At 34.4% G+C, this 20,708-nt stretch overlaps 1 protein-coding gene across 6 annotated transcripts in view; it reads left to right on the top strand.

Moving 5' to 3' along the window:
- Window positions 1–20,708, top strand: part of DGKB (diacylglycerol kinase beta) — a gene marked incomplete at its 3' end in the record, with an annotated part of 654,267 nt that overhangs the window by 197,546 nt on the left and 436,013 nt on the right. For all 6 annotated transcript variants that reach the window (XM_080942285.1, XM_080942284.1, XM_080942287.1 and 3 more), the window contains one exon: window positions 3,592–3,666. In XM_080942285.1, coding sequence (XP_080798411.1) covers window positions 3,592–3,666 — 75 coding nt within the window. The remainder of the gene's footprint in view (window positions 1–3,591; window positions 3,667–20,708) is intronic.

Here is a 20,708-nt window from a genome sequence, read left to right on the forward strand (position 1 = left end):
AACTGATGAGCATCTCTTCTCTCCATATTCGAAATGTTCATATAATGGCCTTTTATAATCATCGTAACTATCAGAGTTTATGAAACTGCATTTTCTTTACCTTACCCATAATGCCTATCTTTTAACAGAGAGTTTAATATATGGCACAGCTTCATAAACTATATTGAATGGAAATTGGTGTTCTAAATGGAGAACAGGTTGGCCCTAGGTGAATCACAGTCATTACCAAGGAGTAGAATTTTTGTGCAATATATAGCCAAAACATATTAATGTAATTTTTGCCTACATTTTATTTCATGATAATGTCATTTCTTGGTAAGACACAGAATATCCAACACGAATAAAAATCAAGATAATGTGTGTTTATTCTAGTTATAATACCACATTTGTTTTTATAATTAATTCATGATTAGGTCATTTTATGAAAATACATAGATATGAAAAGTAAACAATTAAAAACTATAATAAAACCAGCTATATATGCCTTAGTGTTGCTGAGATGTTGTTCTTAATCTCATAGTTACAAAGGAAGAAATGCAAACATTTTGACTGTAGATCAAGATACATTGTCTACAACTAATTAGAAAACTCTTCAACCCAGTCATGGACTTTTGAAAGTTAATTTTCTTGCTGCCATTTAACTTTTGTATTACTTTGATTAAGTGAATCTCATACTTTTTTCAATGAAATATTATAAACTTCCACATTTCACAGCATATACTTATGTTTTATTCTGGCAAATTAACAAAATAATGGAAAACATTATATTTATACAATATATCTTTAGAGAGATTAGTTGCCTTGCTCATGAAAATAAAAATTAAATAATAATGCTAAATTACTTTTTTTCAACAAGCTTCATATGTTACATGTGTCTTTGCAGTTACATTTCTTTAGAAATAATAAAGAGATGAAAATAGTAATTATTGATAGGTTGTCTTGAGGTATTTTTAATATATTTTCCAATGTATAGTCAGGTGAAACCTATCTTTTACCTCAAATATTTATTATTTTCTTGTGGTGAAAACTGAAAAAATAAATTTTTTTCTAGCTTAATTAAGGGTGCATTTTCTCTTGCTCCTTAAGTAGACAATAGCACACCAGGACATTTTGCTCCTCTGTAATTGTTCCTTTGTGCCTCTTTGTCAATGTTCCCACAACTTTACCCTCCCTCTAATTATTATAGCATTTCATAACTTACAATGTACCCTATGATTAAACTCCACTAGTTTAATTTTTCTGTACATATCTACTTCTATATAGCTCATTTCACTTAACATAATGAACTCTAGTTCTATTCATGGGATAGCAAAAATGACAGATTTCTGTGCTGTTTATGGCTAGCTAAATGCTTCTTAAAGCAACTCTTAACCACATGTATTTTACATGCTCATAAGTTGGAAGACATGTTGGTTGTTTCCAGGTCTTGGCTGTTGTGAGCCATAGTGTCGTGTGGATGCAGGTGTTCCTTTCACACATGACTTTAATGAGTTAGGTACATAACCATTTGTGGATCAAGCAGTACTTCAGTATTTAAGATCTGGAAAAATGTCATTATATTTTCCATATCTATATCATGTGGGGGGTCCATTTTTCCACATTCTCACCAGTTCTTAGTCATTTTGATAATAGTTATTCTTAGTAAAGTTGTATGGTATCTCACTGTGGTTTTTTCTTCCTTTATCTAAGGGTTTGCCACAAGGACAGTTTTAGTTGTTGTAGTTGTTGTTTTGTCTTGTTTTTCATATATTCAGTCAATCATTTGGGAGTCTTTCTTTGAGATTGCCTATTTAAGTATGTTTTCATTTTAATCCAGATTTTTCTATTATTAAAAGTTTTATGTATGCTGATATAAAGCTCCTTACAAGTTGCATATTTTACAAATATTATCTCCTATTGCATGTATAAGTTATTTACCTTGAGGTAAAAAAAAATTCATATTACTGTTAATACATATAAAATATTTAACATTCTTTTTGTTAAGGTACTGAAGAAATTTAATATAAAAGAAATAATCCTGTGCATAGCACAGTATTATTTGTGAAAAACTCAATAATTGTATCTTAAGTAGTGTGCAGAAGCTGAGAGCATCCTCTCCATGGTCTGATTTGACAAGGATGTCTACACATCACTACTAAGTGTAATTCTGAAAATCTATACATCATGCAAGAAAAACCACAGGACATACACATTAATAAAAGTAAATTCACGATATCATAGACAATGAAACTATATAACCAAAAATATGAGTATTTATAAACAGTCTCAAAAAAAGAAGAATACCAACTAGCTCAAAAAATTGATAATGTTGCTACATGCCCATAGAACATTATTTTAAACAGAAATCAAGAAAGTAAACCCAACTAGCTGTTGTGGTAAAAAGTCCATGTTTCTGGTACTCCCGAGCATTTTCAACTTTGATATGATGAATAAATTGCAAAATGGCACAGGTTATATATGTACACAAAGTTTCCTGTAATAATGAATGGTACTCCTATTGGGTATGTCCAAATTCTTCTAGCACCATTTACCACTAGGCTAAATGACCTAAGACTTCATGGGGGTGGGGTTGTGTCAACACACATTTTGCAAAACCACATAAAGAATGTTAACATAGAAAGGTTTTAAATACAGATGCTATGAAAGTTCCAAGGAGGAAATATATGTGAAAAATGTGAAGTCTCTAAAAAAACACTCTTGTATTGGGTGTGACATAAATAGACAGTCTCCAGAGGAATGAAGTAGAAAGTGGATTCGTGAAAGGTCGCGTTGTCAGGCAGGAGAATCGCACCAAGGATGTAGTCTAAGAAGAAAGTTCAGAGATGAGCTGTAGGTTCACAGAGAAGATGGTTGACTTTCTATTCATGGAGTATAAAAGAAAAGTGAGAGTGAATAATTGTAAAATGTTTCTGTAGACACTTTATAATATAATAAATTAAGGTAAAATCAGTAGAGGGTTTGCAGATCTAGTGATGGGGTGATGGATTGATTTCTTTCAGAAAGTAAGATACTTAAAAGTGACCTATTGGAACAATTTAGATATTTGGGAGCTAAAAATGTTCATGTACAAACGAATACTTTCTTTACTTTCACAAATGTGCACACACACATGCATATATATACATACATATATGTATACATATATAACTTAACTTCATTTGTGGAATGTGGGTTAATGCTTATCTTTATTAGTTATGTCTAATAACAATATGATATCTGAAGAAAGAAGCATATACTCACTGCTATCTATTAAGAGAAAATATTTAAGAATTTTATATTAAAATATATTTAAATGTTTATTTAAATTATAATTTATTAAACAAATTTTATGGAGGACTAGCAGCTGCAGCATTATGGCAATGTAAGCATCATTTCTAACTCCCAAATTGCATTATCTTTACAATGTCTGACTCCTTTCTTTAGAGGGCCATTAATTCTTTGAGATATTATAAATTTGGTATTAGTAAGGATGAATTTATAACAGATCTTTAAGTACAAAATTAAATACATGTGATATTGAGGTGTGTAATTTTTGAAACTATTGTTGATTTTTACTAAGTTCCATGCATTTCCTATTTATCCCATGTATAGAATTTACAGAAAATTCCAGTATTTACTAAATCCTCGTCAGGTTTACAGTCTTTCTGGAAATGGACCAATGCCAGGGTAAGTAAGCAGGAGGATTGCTTCATTATCATTGATTGCTTAATAGTTACTAATAATGAACAAGTGTGTCCAGAAAAGTACTATAACCTCTGCAGAGAAAAATATGTGAAAAAATATTGCCAACTATCTAAGAGGGTTAGACACATGATATTCTTCAAAGCAGCTAGCAACACGGTTTATGTTTGTGTTTATTCTAAATATTGTAAGCACTACTAAAATATCCCAAACTCAAACACTTATGCACACACTCATACATTAATACACAAACTCACACACTCATACATATTCACTAATACACATACATACACAAAACCCCAAACATTCGCACATACACAAACTCACATACACATATTCACTGACACATACACTCTCACACACACTCACACATATTCACACAAAGTCACACACTCAGACTCCACACACACATTAACACACACACACACACACACACACACACACACACAAACAGCAGAACAAGAAGGAAAGCAACTAAGTCTTGTTAAAACCGCTGTCTTTTGCTTGTTTAATATTAAGAATAGATGCGTTGCAGACTGAAAAAAGAACTAATTAACAAAGACTAGAAATCATAATATAATTTTCTCATTTATTATCTGTAGAATCTAATGAATACCACTCTCTTATAACCTAGTTTGTTATTAATAAGTAAGGAACAGATGAATAAAATTATATTTTCAACATGAAACATGTAGTTTTGATTTCATAAATATAGACTGAACTGAATTATCATTAATTTGGTCTCATTAAGTTATTAATGTCATCATCTTGCATTGACCTCTATTTTTTCCAGCAGCATGGCATTAAACATTAGACTACATAAAGCAGAGAGAAGCTGAATAAGCTTTTGTGCCCTTGTTATATCAAAAGAAAGCAAATTAAAGATTATAATAGGTCCTGTTGATAGTTTCCCAAGAACTTGGAACTAAGTACTCAAATAATTTGTTCTCTTAAAATGAATAATTTTTTTTAAGTTTAAGGAAGATAAATTGATCCCCCAAATTTTTTTTCATTCTTTATTCGCAGGAGAAAAAAATGCTTAGAATTGTCCACTTTGACTTTGTGTTTGCTATGGTCCTTACTTGACATTAATTTACCTTTGAAGATTTATTGTGTAGAGAACACCCTGCTAGTTGGCTTGAGGTGATTGAGAATGAGGTATGGAACCTGTACAGAAACAGAAAAGAGTATCTTTTATGGAGTTCTGTTAATATATTTTTTTTTTGTTTTCTTTTTTTCTTGAACTTCACACAGTCTGTGAATTGTTTCTGGGGCAGTCTAAGCCTCTGGGGTTAGCATCCCACTATCAGTGACTGCATATTATGTCTGTTCTTTTGTGACTGGGTTATCTCACTCAGCATGATATTCTCTAGATGCATCCATTTTTTTAAGAATTTGGTTAAGTCATTGTTTCTGATGGCTGAGTAGTACTCTATTGAGTAAATGTACAATTTTTGTATCTATTCATCTACTGAAGGACATCTGGGTTCTTTCCAGCTTCTGGCTATTATAAATAGAGCTGCCATGAACATTGTGGTGCATGTGTCTTTGTTGTATATTGGAGTATCTTTAAAATTTTTACTATGAAATATATGTGAAATCATGTTAAGAAAACATAACTAGCATAATTTCCAAGAACTGTAGTTGTTTAGATATGTGCTTGACATCCAGGACAGGTTTACAAACACTGAGAGATTTCGTTTTGCCATGGGTGGTGCACTTGCTTTAAGATTTCTATTACATTGTGTTTTGTCCAGTCTCCTGTGAATAAAGCAGCAATCAATAAAGGTGTTCAAGTTTCTCTCTGGTGGTATATGAAGTTCTTGAGCTATAGGCTTAGGTGTGGAAGGCAGACATAAACACATATATGGATACAAAACTCTATATAACTGTGTAGTTATATACAGTGGTATGGATAGTTTTACATAGCTGTATGCTATTCACAAACATAATTATAACTATATGTATAACTGTCCATATAACTAAATATATATATATATATTATATTAAATATTATATTTATAGATGTAACATTATTTTGTATAACATGTAAATAATAGAGTAAAATATATATATAACACAAACTATATAAGGCATATATAACCTACATATAATTTTTAATAACTATGCATATTGAGATGATCTTTTTCATGTATACAAGCTTTTACTGTGCTCACATAAAACATTGATACTTTCATTTTTTCATTTAATTTTTCTCATCTTAATGTTTATTCAATTCATGAGTTCTTATTTGTCAATTCTTGATCTTAGAGCATAAGCCATTGGTCTTCTGGTCATGAAAACTTCCCCTGTGCCTGTTTTTTAAGCTCTTCAGCACTTTCTGTTCTATTAGTTTCAGTGTACCTGGTTTTATGTGGAGGTCCTTGATCCACTTGGATTTGGGCTTTGTCCTAGGATAGGAGAAGATATCAATTTGCATTCTTCTACATGCTGACTGCCAGCTGAACCAGCACCATTGACTGAAAAGGGTGTTTTTTTTTGTTTTGTTTTGTTTTTATTGAATGTTTTTAGCTCCTTTGTCAAAGGTTAAGTGTGTGGGTTCATTTCTGGGTCTCCGATTCTATTCCTGTCCTATCCCAGACTGCCGATATTTGTTTTATATACTAGGACTAACTACATGATAGATATCACTTTAAAGTATACATTCACATTATAAGATATAAGATGTAAGTGCATGTGAGACAGTTTCCTACTAACAACTTGGAATTTATGTGACAGATCCCATATTTTTGTTGTTTTCTTAATTTAAAATGTCATTTAATATAACAAACATTCTAGCATATTTTTATTTAAATAAAACCTCTTTTCTTATAAAAGGTTATGTCTCTTGCATATGTAGCTAGTTAAAGCATCATGTCAGAAGTGATACTGCAATATCACAAAATGTTTCAAAAACTCACAAAGTGTGTATTGAATTTCAACTCAAGTTTACAACAACTGTCCAGGAAATAAAAAAAAAATCAGTTATTTATCAAAGCAAATGTAATATGTTAACACCACTTCTTCACATGAGTAACTATAAAGTACAATGCGCAGGGTCTTGTAGCTCTTCTGCCTTAAACATGTAGTCACATCTGGCTTTACCTTGGATAGAGAACGAACTCTACTTCATTTCAAAAATTTAAGATCCAACTTAAATATTTGTGTTTGCTATTTATTTATTTATTTATTTATTTATTTGTTTATTTATTTATTTATTTATTTATTTATTTATTTATTATGCCAGATTTTATTCGCCTCCCAGTCCATCCTTTGTCTGTTCCACATTCCACGAGGGTGTCCCCAGTCCACTTCTCTCTACCTCTAAATACTCTGGGGCCTCTATTCTCTCAAAAGTTCGATGCATCTTCTCTGACTGAACCCAGACCCGGCAGTCTTCTACTGTATGTGTTGGGGGGGGGGCTCATATTAGCTGGTGTGTGCTACCTGGTTGGTGATCCAGTGTCTGAGAAATCTCAGGGGTCCAGGTTAAATTGAGACTCCTGCCCCTCCTAAAGTGCCACCTTCCTTCTCAGCTTCCTCCAGCTTTTCCCTAATTCAACCACAGGGATCAGTAGCTTCTGTTCATTGGTCAGATGCAAATATCTGCATCTGACTCTTTCAGCTGCTTATTTGGTTTTTCAAAGGGCAGTTGTGATGGTTCCCTTTTTGTGAGCGCTCCATAGCCGCAGTAATAGTGTGAAGCCTTGGTGGCTCTCCTTAAGCTGGATCCCACATTGGGCCTGTTGCTGAACTTTCTTTTCCTCAAGCTCTTCTCCATTTCCATCCCTGCAGTTTTTGTTTTTCCTGACAGGAACAATTATGGGTCAGAGTTTTAACTGTGGGATAGCAACCCCATTCCACAACTGATGTCCTGTCTTTCTGCTGGAAATGAGCACTACAAGTTACCTCTCCTCACTGTAGGACATTTCATCTAAGTTGCTCCCTTTGACTCTGACAGTTTCTCACCTTCCAGGACTCTGGTACATTCTAGAGGGTCCTCCCAACCTCCTGAAGTTGCCCGTTTCTATACTTTCTTCTGGTCCTCAGAACTTCTGTCCTTTACCTCCACCCAATAGCAGACCACTTTCCCCTCTCCCCAACCCCCTGTTTCTATTTCCTCCATTGTCCCTCTTTTTTTCTTCCTTGTGTTGGCCTCTTGCTCCATCTCAAGTGGAACTTTGGAGTTCATATTTTGGCTCTTCAGCTTGTTGACCTTTCTGAGTTCTGTGGATTCTATCTTGGGTAATATCTCTCTCTCTCTCTCTCTCTCTCTCCTCTCTCTCTCTCCTCTCTTTCCCTCCCATTCTCCCTTCCTTCCCCCTCTCCATATGTATTTCTCTGATCACTAAAATCTGTGGACTTTTCTGTAGGTGCTTCTAAGTCATTCAAAAGTCTTCTGTTGTAGATTCTTGGTTTAGTTCTATACCCCATTTTTTAATTGGGTTGTTTGTGTTTTTTTGTTGTTGTTACTGTTAACTTCTTGGGTTTTATTTCTATTTTGGACATTACCCCTCTATCTGATGTGGGGTTAGTGAAGTTGTTTTTCTCAGTGTGTAGTTTGCAGGTTTGTCTTATTAACTATGTCCTTTGCTTTACATAAGCTTTTCGCTTTCATGAGGTCCCATTTATCAATTCTTGATCTTAGAGCATGAGCCATTGGAATTTTGTTTAGGAAATTTCCCCCTATGCCAAGGAGTTCAAGGATCTTTCCCAATTTCTCTTCGATTAGATTTAGTATATCTGGTTTTATGTTGAGGTCCTTGATTCACTTGGACTTGAAGTTTGGGCAATGTGACAGATATGGATCTATTTTCATTTTCTAGATACAGATTTATAGATCTAAAAATGTAAGAAATGTGGACTAGACTGTTGTAGTGAATAGTATCTGCTTGTTTGCTTTATATATCAGTTTCCTCACTTGAAGTTCACTAGTTTTCAGTCATTGTCAGGACACAAAATGTGTTGAAAAAACTGAACTTCTGTTATTTAGGTAGGAAAACCACTAGAATAGCAGTTAGAAAGCTGTATATTATTATTCATAGATGGTTATTTATCTAGAAGTCAAAAACATTCTAACAATAAATTTTTTTTCTAAAAATATTTATAAAAGTAAATGTTTAAACATTAATATTGCACATACATATGTATATATAAATACACACAACACAATAACAAATAGATATCACTAGCTCTATTCATTTTGTTCATTCTTATGATAAAATACTATGACTCAAGCAAATCCAAGAAAGAATCATCTGTACTTAAGTTTTAAGAGGAAAAGTCTATTACTGTGCAGAGCACAAAGTAACTGGAAGCTGAGGGATCACACAAATTACAGTTGCAGAGTATTGGGGGGTTTCCTCAATGTCTCCTTGTCATCTCAGAGGCCATACACATAGACTATCACTATAATGTTTAACTAATTATGATCTGAGCTAAAACAAAAGCAATCAATATACTAAAGTAGTTGGGAGAGAGACCAGGCTGCCTCAAAGGACAGATATGAAGAAACACTTAGAAGCAACATTGCATGGACTAAACAGATTCCATTTAGGAATTGTGTTTATGTGGTGTGTGTGTGTGTGTGTGTGTGTGTGTGTGTGTGTGTGTGGTGCATCTATTTAAAAGAGAAAGAGGAAGTGTATATAGGAGGTTTTGGAGGAAGGAAAGATAAGGGCAAATTTTTATCATTATGTCCTAATCTCAAAATGAAGAAAGACCCTTCCTATATTATGCTGTGAACCACGTTTTCCTGTAGACCGAACACCACTTTCCACAAATGCCTTTCTGTGGTTTTAGGAGTGTGTTGATGGCTGTGAACAGTATGAAACCAATGAACAATGATAGAAAAATTTCAAAAAGTTCAAGCAAGGAGAATTTTTATTGAATGAAAGAAATTCTTTCTATCAAGTTACTTAAATCTATTATCAACAATGCCTGGAAATTAATTTACGTGTAGGTAAATGACTGGATATTTAGATTATTACAGTACAAATTCAGTAAAAGCTTTTGCATTAAAGATACCATTGGTTTCTATGGTGAGAAATTGAAATCAGATTTTGGTAGAGCAGGTCATATGGCAAAAATATTCTTCTTTCTTTTTCTTGGATATTTTTTGCATTTACATTTCACATATTTATCTCCCTTATACTCCCGTTACTTCCAACAACCCTCTCTACCTCAGCACCTTGGCATTTCCCTACACTGAGAAATTGAGCCTTCACTGGACCAAAGACCTCTTCTCCCATTAATGCCAGACAATGATATCCTCCGTTACATATGCAGATAGAACCATGGGTACTTCTTGGTTGGTGTTTTAGTCCTAGGGAGCTCTGCTGGGTTTGATATTGTTCTTCCCATGGGGATGCAGACACTTTCAGCTTCTTCAGTCCTTTCTGTACCTGCTTTATTGGCATCCCAGTGTTAAGTCCAATGGTTAGCTGCAAGCATTCTAATCTGTATCTGTATGACTAGCACAGCCTTTGTGAGAGCATCTATATCTGGTTCCTGTCAGTAAACACTTCTTGGCAGGAGAAATTTTGCTTGAGATTGGTGACTGCATATGGGGTGTATCCCTAGGTGAGGCAACCTCTGACTGATTTTTCTTCAATCCCTGCTCCTTTATTTGACTTTGTATTTTCTCCTATGAGTCTTTTGTTCTCCCTTTGAAGAAGGACTGGGGCAACCACATTCTGGCCTTCCTTCTTTTTGAGCTTCATAAGGTCTGTGAATTGTTTCTTAGGTATTCTGAGCTTTTCGGGCTAGTATCTGCTTATCAGTGAGTGCAAACCATGTGTGTTCTTTTGTACAAGTGCAAACCATGTATGACTGGTTACCCAATCATAAATAACATTATTCTAAATAAAGTGAGGATTGTATAGAATTAAAAGTTCTGTGAATAGGTTTATGTGTTTATTAAGATGAAACCCATATACAAACAAGGTGTTAATAATCTTTTCATTAAAAAAGGGTGACTTTGTTAGTTTGTGTGTTCTATTTGTGTGTACAAATAATTCCCCCAGCATCTGATGACATTATAATCAACATTCCAACATTTTAAAATTCTCCCTCTATTGATCTGAGTATCTTTATTTTCCCTTTTCCTTTTTAATGTGTACTTTATTCCTGAACTATAAACTTTTAAATTTTTTAAAAATTTTATTGAATATTCTTTGTACTTACCTTTCAAATATTATAACCGCACCCCAACTCCCTTCCTTCCTTTGCCTCAACTTGCTTCTATGAAGGTGCTCTTTCTCCCAATAACCCTCTTCACCTCAATGCCTTAGCTGTTGATGGTGTTGTTCTTCTCATGTGGGTGTTCTTCAGCTCTCTCAGTTCTTTCTCAAACACCTTCACTGAGGTCCCCACGTTCAGTCTAATATTTAGCTGCAAGCATCCTCATCTGTTTCTATATGATTCTGGGATAGCCTCTGAGGAGACATCCATGTTTGGTTCCTGCAGTAAACACTTCTTGGCATCGGCAATAGTGCTTGGTTTTGGTGGCTGTATATGGGGTGGTTCTTCAGGTGAGGCAGTCTCTGTAGATCTTTTCTTCAATTCCTGCTCCTCTACTTGAACTTGTATTTCCTCTCCTAGTTTGTTCTACCTTCTAAGAAGGACTGAGGTATCCACATTATGGTCTTCTCTCTTTTTGATCTTCATAAGTTCTGTAAATGGTTTCTTGGGTATTCTAAGCTTTTTTTGGGGGGGGGGGTTATTATCTGCCTATAAGTGAGTGCATAGCATGATTGTTCTTTTGTGACTTGATTACCTCACTCAAAAAATAGCTTCAAGTTTAATCCATTTGCCTAGGAATTTCATGAACTCAGTTTTTAATAGCTGAGTAGTACTCTATTGTGTATATGTACCACAATTTCTGTATTAATTCCTCTGTTAAGGGACATCTGGGTTCTCTACAGCTTCTGGCTATTATAAATAAAGCTGCTATGAACATTTTTGATCATGTGTCTTTGTTAGGTGTTGGAGCTACTTTTGGGTTTATACCTAGGAGTAGTACAACTGGGTCCTACTTTCAATTTTCTGAAGAACCTCCAGACTAATTCCTAGTGTGGTTGTACCAGTTTACGATCCCACCAACAGTGGAGGAGTGTTCCTCTTTCTCCACTTCCTAGCCAGCATCTGCTGTCACCTGAGTTTTTCAACTTGGCCATTCTGACTGGTGTGAGGTGGAATCTTAGGGTGGTTTTAATTTGCATTTCTCTGATGAGTAGGGATGTTTAGCCTGTTTTTAGTTGCTTCTCAGCCATTTGATATTCCTCCATTGAGAAGTCTTTCTGTAGCTCTGTACCCCAATTTTTAATAGGATTATTTGATTTTTTAGAGTCTAACTTCTTGAGTCATTTTTATACATTGAATACTAGCCCACTATCAAATGTAGGATTGGCAAAGATCTTTTTCCAATCTGTTGGTTGCCGTTTTGTCCCTTTGACAGTGTCTTTTGCCTTACAGATGCTTTGCAATTTTGTGAGGTCCCATTTGTCAATTCTTGATCTTAAAGCATTAGCCATTGGTGTTCTATTCAGGAAATTTTCCCCTGTGCCTATGTGTCCTAAGCTCTTCCCCATTTTCTGTTCCGGTAGTTTCAGTGTACCTGGATTTATGCGGAGGTCTTTGATCCATTTTGACTAGAGCTTTGTACAAGGAGAAAAGAAAGAGATTGATATGCATTCTTCTTCACGCTTACTGCCAGTTGAACCAGCTCCATTTATTAAAGAGGCTGTCTTTGTTCTATTTAATGTATTCAACTCTTCTCAGAAAATCTTGATTACTTGTGACAACTGTAAATGCAATAAAATATTTGAAGAGAAGAATTTTATCTTTCCAGCATACAGTTATAATCCACAAAGGTGTGTCAAATAAGAGAATGGGTGTAGACGTTAAAGTTTTTAGAGTCATTTTCTAAAGAAAATATAGGTTTATTTAAATATTTGTAAATCAATGATGTTTAAATCATCATTAGTACTTTCCTGTACTGGAGCCTCTCTAGGACAAACATAAACGTATTTATATAGTTACAGCAATAAACATTATATTGAAAACCCATAATTAGCTTGATTTACTTTCTTCTTTGGAAATTTATACACACATTTTACTAATTGACCCCAGTGAAGTAACTTTATATCTTGGTCTGTGAAAGTCTAAATTTATTCTCTTTCAAAATCTGATACCTACAGAATAAAACCTTAAAATATTTATTAACCATAAAAACTTCAGAATCAAACTTTCAATTTGGGCAGATCCAGCAAACTGACTTGCATGGTTTAATCTCTCTTTTGTAACTGATTAGGATTAGAATTTCTGAACTTTGAAAAGAATTATATATCTATGGTTTTTAGTTGGAAATTAAGATGAATCCTGTATTAAAATATCTGTGAAAACCTTTTTTGTATACCTTTATTATTTTTTTTTTGCTTTGGCACTTATTTATTTTTTAATTTATTTTTATTATATTTAAACCACAAAAAGTATGCTCTTGGGCAAATTACCAAAACAAAGATTGTCTTTCTATTGTCATTCTTTCTTTCTTTTTTTTTTTTTTTTTTTTTTTTTTAACCATCTGAGATCAGACTCTTTAGACATCTTGATTACGGTTGATGAGATCATCTTCTTTTTTTTTTTTTTTTTTAACTTCACTTTTACAAAAACAAAGATAAAAGAGCAAATTTTAAGCATTTTTGCATAAATGTATACGAATACATTTTTGTCAGTGCTTGACTTTTTTTCCCCTTAGGGATCATATTTATTCAATGTCAAGTAGAAATTTTGTAAATATATTGCAAATATTGTAAATATACACTGTTAGTCCACTAACAGAAGCATTTATATAAACTTTATATACCAAAGCCTAATCAAGTTGACATGCCTTGATCCTGGCATAACTTTTCTTTTTTTTTCTTTTCTTTTTTTTTATTGAAGAACTTTATTTTTAAAAAAACAAAGATAAATGTACAAATTTTTAAGCATTTCTTTTTAAGGTTCGATACTCTGCATTACGATCTTACTAGTTACAATGAGCAAAAAGTACATGTAAAACAGGATGTAACCCAGGATTAGTCAAAGTTTTCTTGGTGTGTAAGGATTGAGTATAATGATTTTTTTTTTTTCTTGAACTTCACACAGTCTGTGAGTTGTTTCTGGGGCAGTCTAAGCCTCTGGGGTTAGCATCCCACTATCAGTGACTGCATATTATGTCTATTCTTTTCTGACTGGGTTATCTCACTCAGCATGATATTCTGTAGATGCAACCATTTTCTTAAGAATTTGGTTAAGTCATTGTTTCTGATGGCTGAGTAGTACTCCATTGTGTAAATGTACCACAATTTTTGTATCCATTCATCTACTGAAGGACATCTGGGTTCTTTCCAGCTTCTGGCTATTATAAATAGAGCTGCTATGAACATTATGGTGCATGCATCTTTGTTGTATATTGGAGTGACTCTGGGGTATATGCCCCCCCCCCCAGAGTCACTCCAAAAATTGTCTTTCTAAATCTGCATTTACCTTAAACCTAATTAAAGCAAAGCATGTCCTTGTTTGAAACATTATCATTCCCTTATGTAGCTCTGTTCTCTAGGAATCCCTGCAATATCCTTGAGTCTCCATCACCAGAGACAGGAGGTGGGGTTGTAACCTGGAAGAGATGAAAGATGCTGGTGACCTAACAAACTCTGTGAAAGTACTAGGCTACCAACTGCTCCTCCTTGTCAACAAACTAAGACTCAAGGCTTGTGCTAATCTTTTCCATGACTGATAATTAGGTTTTCCTTTTAGAGGGTTTACACCCTTCTTTGTTTATAGCTGAATCCAGACTATAGAAGGAACCCCCTGTGATCCGCAAAAAACACTGTCCTCCACCCCAATTAAAAAGACTAAGCTACTGAACATTCAGAAAAGGAGAAATGATAGAGAAGGAGATGCCTTTTCTGATATATATTATATGACTAAAATGGCATAGATGTTGTTATCTGTCTTGTTCAATTACCTTACAAACTTCTTTTATAGAATTCTGTACATCTGAATTGCCTTATTGTATTTTCTGAAAGCAAAACAAAACAATAATGAATCCTAACTTGTTACGAAGTTGAATGCAGCATAGTCCAAACAATCATCTAGCATTTTTATTTAATAACAGTTACTCAGTTCTTTATATACACTTATATTTGTAACTATTGAAGATACCTTTTGAAAGTGACTATTTTTAGTCTGGGGCAATGGCTCAGCAGTAAAGTCTATGTAATACAACCAAGAGAGCCTGGGATCAGATTCCCTTCATTAGGGGACCAGAATAAAGGAAGAGGTTCCTGGAGCTCAGAAACAATCCACACTAGCCAATTAGTGATATGGAGTTATAGAGTAAGGACCCTATGTCAAGAAATAACTTCTATGGGGCTGGAGTGAAGGCTCAGGTATTGCATACTGACTGCTTTGTGAGGGAACCAGCGTTTATTACATGAAACTACACTGGCTGTACAACTGTCTGTAACTATAGTTCTGGCTTCCACAGGTATTAGGCATGCACATGGTATATATAGACAAACTTGTAAATATTTCCTAGCTAGCATAAAAATTATGATTTAACAAAACATGTTTCTTAAGGTATTGTCATATACTAATGAACTTTCGAATAGTTTAATATAAGATAAAATATTTTAACTAACCATGACTTTTGTTAATCACTAAAAAAGTCTTGAAGATATTTTATACCACTTTATGATCATTTCCATATATCATGCATAACTTTTAAGAAGACTATTTGAATGAACTTATTGTTTACTGGCTACTTTTTATGCTGAGACTAATATCTAATAAGATAGCATCAGAGGATCAAAGGAATTAATATTTACATATACTTCTCATTTTCTCCTTTATCTTCCTCTCTGTCTTTTCTGCTCCACATCTAAAACTCACATTTGCATAAACAGTGTTTTTGACAAACCAAGAAATAATAAACTTAATATCTAGAAAAAATATTTAAATTAAGAACTTCTCCTGTAACCCCACTTGTTGTACTAGTTATAGAATGAAGATACAGGAGACTGGAATATATTTTATATCCACTTTGTAAATACACTGAACTTTAATAACATTATCAAATGAGAGGAAGGTGTTTGTAGATAGTATGTGGGTGAAGTAAATAAGGCTGATGTGATTTTAAATTGCCTTCTTTTTTTTTTTTTTTTTTTTTTTTTTTTTTTTTGCTTAGTGTGTTTGTTGATACCTGTATGTACAGTAAATGGGGTTTAAACCAGAAGTTCTTCACAAATTCTCTAGATGCATCCATTTTTGAAAGAATTTCATAAAGTCATTGTTTCTGATATCTGAATAGTACTCCATTGTGTAAATATACAACAAATTTTGTATCCATCCATGTACTGAAGGACATCTGGGTTCTTTCCAGCTTTTGGCTATTATACATTCGGCTGCTATGAACATTGTGGTACATGTGTCTTTGTTGTATGTTGGAGCATCTCTGAAGTGGACTAACTGGGTCTTAACTTAGTACTATTTCCAAATTTCTGAAGAACTGCCAGATTGATTTCCACAGTGGTTGTACTAGTTTTCAAACCCACCAACAGTGGATAAGTGTTCCTCTTTCTCCAAATCCTCACCAGCATCTGCTGTCATCTGAATTTTTGATCTTAGCCATTCTGGTCAGGGTCAGGTGGAATCTCAGGGTTGTTTTGATATGTATTTCCTGATGGCTATAATGTCAAACATTTCTTAGATGCTTCTCGGCCATTCATCATTCCTCAATTGAGAACTTTTTCTTTAGCTCTGTACCCCATTTTTAATAGGATTGTTTGTTTCTCTGGTGACTAAATTCTTGAGTATTTTGTACATCTTGGATATTAGGCCTCTATAAGAAGGGCATTGGTAAAGAACTTTTCCCAATCTGTTGGCTGCCTTTTGTTTTCTTGACAGTGTCCTTAGCCTTACAGAAACTTTGCAATCTCATTAAGTCCCATTTGTTGATATTTCACCTTAGAGCACGAGCCATTGGTGTTCTGTTCAAGGAATTTTCTCTTGTGCCTACTTGTTCTAAGTTTTCCCCTACTTTCTCATCTAATAGTTTCAGTGTACCTGGTTTAATTTGGAGATCTTTGATCAATTTGTACTTAAGCTTTGTACAAGGAGATAAGTAAGGTTCTATTTTCATTCTTCTGAGTGCCAGTTGGATCAACACCATTTTTTGAAGAGGCTGTCCTTTATCCATTGAATGTTTACAGCTCCTTTGTCAAAAATCAAGTGACCATATATGTGAGGGCTCGTTTCTGGATCTTGTATTGTATTCCATATATCCACATGTCTATCTTTGTACCAGTACCATGCATCTTTTAAACACCAATGCCTTGTAATATTGCTTGAGGTCAAGGATGGTGATTCCCCCAGATCGTTTCTTGTTGTTGAGGATGGGTTTCACTATTCTAGGTCTTTTATTTGTATTATTTGGGTATTAGTAGGGTTTCTTTTATGAATATTGGTGCTCTTGTATTTGGAGCATATATGTTAAGGATTGAGAGTTCCTCCGGACAAATTTTTCCTGTAATGAGTAAAAAGTGTCCTTCCTTATGGATTTTGATAACTTTTGTTTGAAAATTTACTTTATTCTATATTAGAATGGTTACTCCAGCTTGTTTCTTGGGGCCATTTGCTTGGAAGTTTTTTTTTTTTTTTTTTTTTTTTTTTTTTTTTTTCCCAACCTTTTACTCTGAGATAGTGTCTGTCTGTGTCTCTGAAATGAGTTTCCTGTATGTAGCAAAATGCTGGATTCTGTTTATGTGTCCAGTCTGATAGTCTATGTCTTTTTATTGGGGAATTGAGTCCATTTATGTTAACAGATACTAAGGAATAGTAGTTGCTCTTTCCTGCTATTTTTGCTTTTAGAGGGAGAATTGTGCCTATGTTTCTTTCTTCTTTTGGTTTTCTTGCTTAGGAGTTTTCCTGTTTTTACTAGAATGTAGTTTCCCTCCTTGTATTGGGTTTTCCACTTATAATTAGTTATAGTGCTTGGATTATGGTCAGATATTTAGGTAAATTTAATTTTGTCCTGGAATATCTTGGTCTCTCCATCTACGGTGATTGAGAGTTTTGCTAGGTATAGCAGCTTGGGCTGACACTTATGTTATCTTAGGGTCTGCATGATGGCTTTCCAGGATCTTCTAGCTTTCATAGTCTTTGTTGAAATGTCGAGAGTAATTGTAATTTGTCTGTCTTTATATGTTTCATTACCTTAGTCCCTTACTCCTTTTAGTATTCTTTCTTTGCTTTGGGCACTTGGCATTTTGAATATTATTTGTTGGGAGGAATTTCTTTTCTGGTCCACTCTATTTGGAGTTCTGTAGGCTCCTTTTTTTTTGCTCATGGTCATCTCATTTTTAAGGGTAGAGAAGTTTTCTTCTACGATTTTGTTGGAGATACTTACTGTGCCTCTTTGTTGATTTCTTTGCCCTTTTCTATTTCTATTTTCCTTAGGTTTGTTCTTCTCATTGTGTCCTGGGTCTCCTTGACAATTTGGTTAGGAGCTTTTTGGCTTTTGCATCTTCTATGACTGTTTTAACTAGAAATCTTATTGTCAATACTTCTAAAATTATAATGCAGGGACTAGAAATCATTTTCTTTCTTAAGATATGTAACAGATGTATGTTTAATATTATTGTACATAAATGAGATCTTTCTAATTTTTGGATCTATTCTATCTCAGAACTTAAATAAAAGGAATATTTCTGAGAGGGAGTTTTGCCATGAGTCTTGAAGACCTAAGTGCTTAAGTGATTTAGATTCCCAGGTTTTTTTTTAAAACCACTATATTTTTTAAAAAACAAAGATAAATGTACAAATTTTAAGCATTTCCAGGGGTGTTTTAAATTACAATATTGTCTTGATAACTATAGAAGGTTGGTTGTACAGAGAATCTCTAAAATGCAGTTCTCTTAAGAAACTGGGACTTCAGTGCTTGCTCTTGAGGCACCTGAAGAACATCAAGAATTGGGCTACTGAACTTGTTTCTCAGCTTAAGATAATGCAGATATAATGATTGTAGACAGGATTTTTTTTTTTCAGGAGTAACAGTGATATTGTGGGCTACCTTGAAATTTAATAATGATTATTATCATAACATAATAATGACTAAATAATTAAATAATGGCAAAAATTTTATTTGAACTTTTAACTTTTAAAAATATGCCGAAAATAACCTAATCAAACTCAGGTAAAAACCAAGATAATTTCTTTGTAAGACGAAAAGTATGGCACAGACTCCTAAACTTTCCAGAGAGGCATTCCTTCATGAATCTCCTCATTCATTCACTTATTGTCTCTCAAAAAAGGCCTATGAAGCAGGAGCTCATGGCTGCTGTCCTTGGTGAAAGAATTGATGTAAGAATTTACCTTTGGGATTTTGCTGAATTTTGTGGATTGCTACACTATCATAGCTGCATCTTCTCTTCTGATTTGTCAGGTTGGTCAGAGCAGTTGCCCACTGGACACTGTTTGCAACTTCATGCAGATTCTCTGATAAGTTAAGGTTTACATTTTAGGAAATTGCCTTTGTGACTTCTCTGTCTCAACATTGTAGGTAAGATGGTTGGAGAAATACAGAAGCATTTCCTAACATACAAATGAACACACACACACACACACACACACACACACACACACACACACATAGGCAGGGAACAGAAAGAAAGAGAGATAGAGAGAATCTGTTGATAGTATAACAGATATGATTCTAATTTATGTACATATGAAGAACCCAGGAAAGCAGACTCTATCCTACTGTTATGAGAAGCAGAAGGAGGCTCACATTAATAATGATTAAAGGATATTTCTAGCCTCCTATTCAGTGATTAAATAAAATGAGAAGTAAATGAACCCTGAAAGAAAATTGCATGGATTGAGTGGACTATTAAATTTAGGTAAAGGCTAACTTTTCTTTTTTCCTTTTTATTAAATACTCGATATTTGCACTTGGGATGTGATCCCTTTTCCACACCCCACTCCTTCTCCCTACCCCTTCATTTGTCTTCACAAAGGTGCACTCCCTCCTTATCTCTCTCTCCACCCCATTGCCTTGGCATTAACCTACATTTGGAAATAGGTGTCCTCCCTGGATCAAATTGATGTCCTCTTCTCACATTGATGCTGGACACTGCTATCTTCAGCTACATACACAACTGGATCAATAGGTCTCTCAAAGTGGGCTCAGTGGTTGAGGTCAACTTTTCAATTTATTTAGTATCCATTTACAGAGGTTACCTGACCTAGCAATTGCATGAGATTTGTGTTTGGGGGTAGGAGAGTGTTTAAGAACCAATTTAAAGAGACCTGAACTACAGATGACACAGCACTATGGAGTAAAAAAATAAAAAACATTTCTTCCAACTTGGTTGGTTAGACATCATTGTAGATGATACCTACTTATGCTGGCATGCTTTGAAAGCCTTTTAGCTTCTAAAGTGTTTGGAAATATAGATGAGGATCATGACCTGCTACAGAAATGTAACTGGAAAAAGCTGATTTACAAACAATTACAAAGCACATATTTTATTTTATTGGTTATTTTACTTATTTACATTTCAAATGTTATCCCCCTTTCCAAGTAAAACCCCTATCCCTCCACTGTCTGCCCTGCTTCTATAAGGGTGCTCTTCCACCCATCCACCCTCTCCCACATTAGCACCCCAGCATTCCCTTACTCTGGTGATTCTGGCAGCCACAAGACCAAGAGGCTCCCCTCCAATTGCTGCCAGATTAGGTAATCCTCTGCTACATATGCAACTGGAGCCATGGGTTGGTGGTTTAGTCCCTGGGAGCTCTGGGGGAGTTTGTTGGGGTGTTATTATTGTTCTTTCTATGGAGTTGCAAATCCCTTCAGAACTTTAAATCATTATCCTAACTCCTGCATATGTGTCCCTGCATTTAATCTGATGGTTGGCAGGATGTATCTGCATCTGTATTACTCAGGCTTTGGCACAGCCTATCATGGACCAGCTATACCAGGC

This window comes from Micromys minutus (assembly GCF_963924665.1).
Source record: "Micromys minutus genome assembly, chromosome: 1".
Classification (NCBI taxonomy): domain Eukaryota; kingdom Metazoa; phylum Chordata; class Mammalia; order Rodentia; family Muridae; genus Micromys; species Micromys minutus.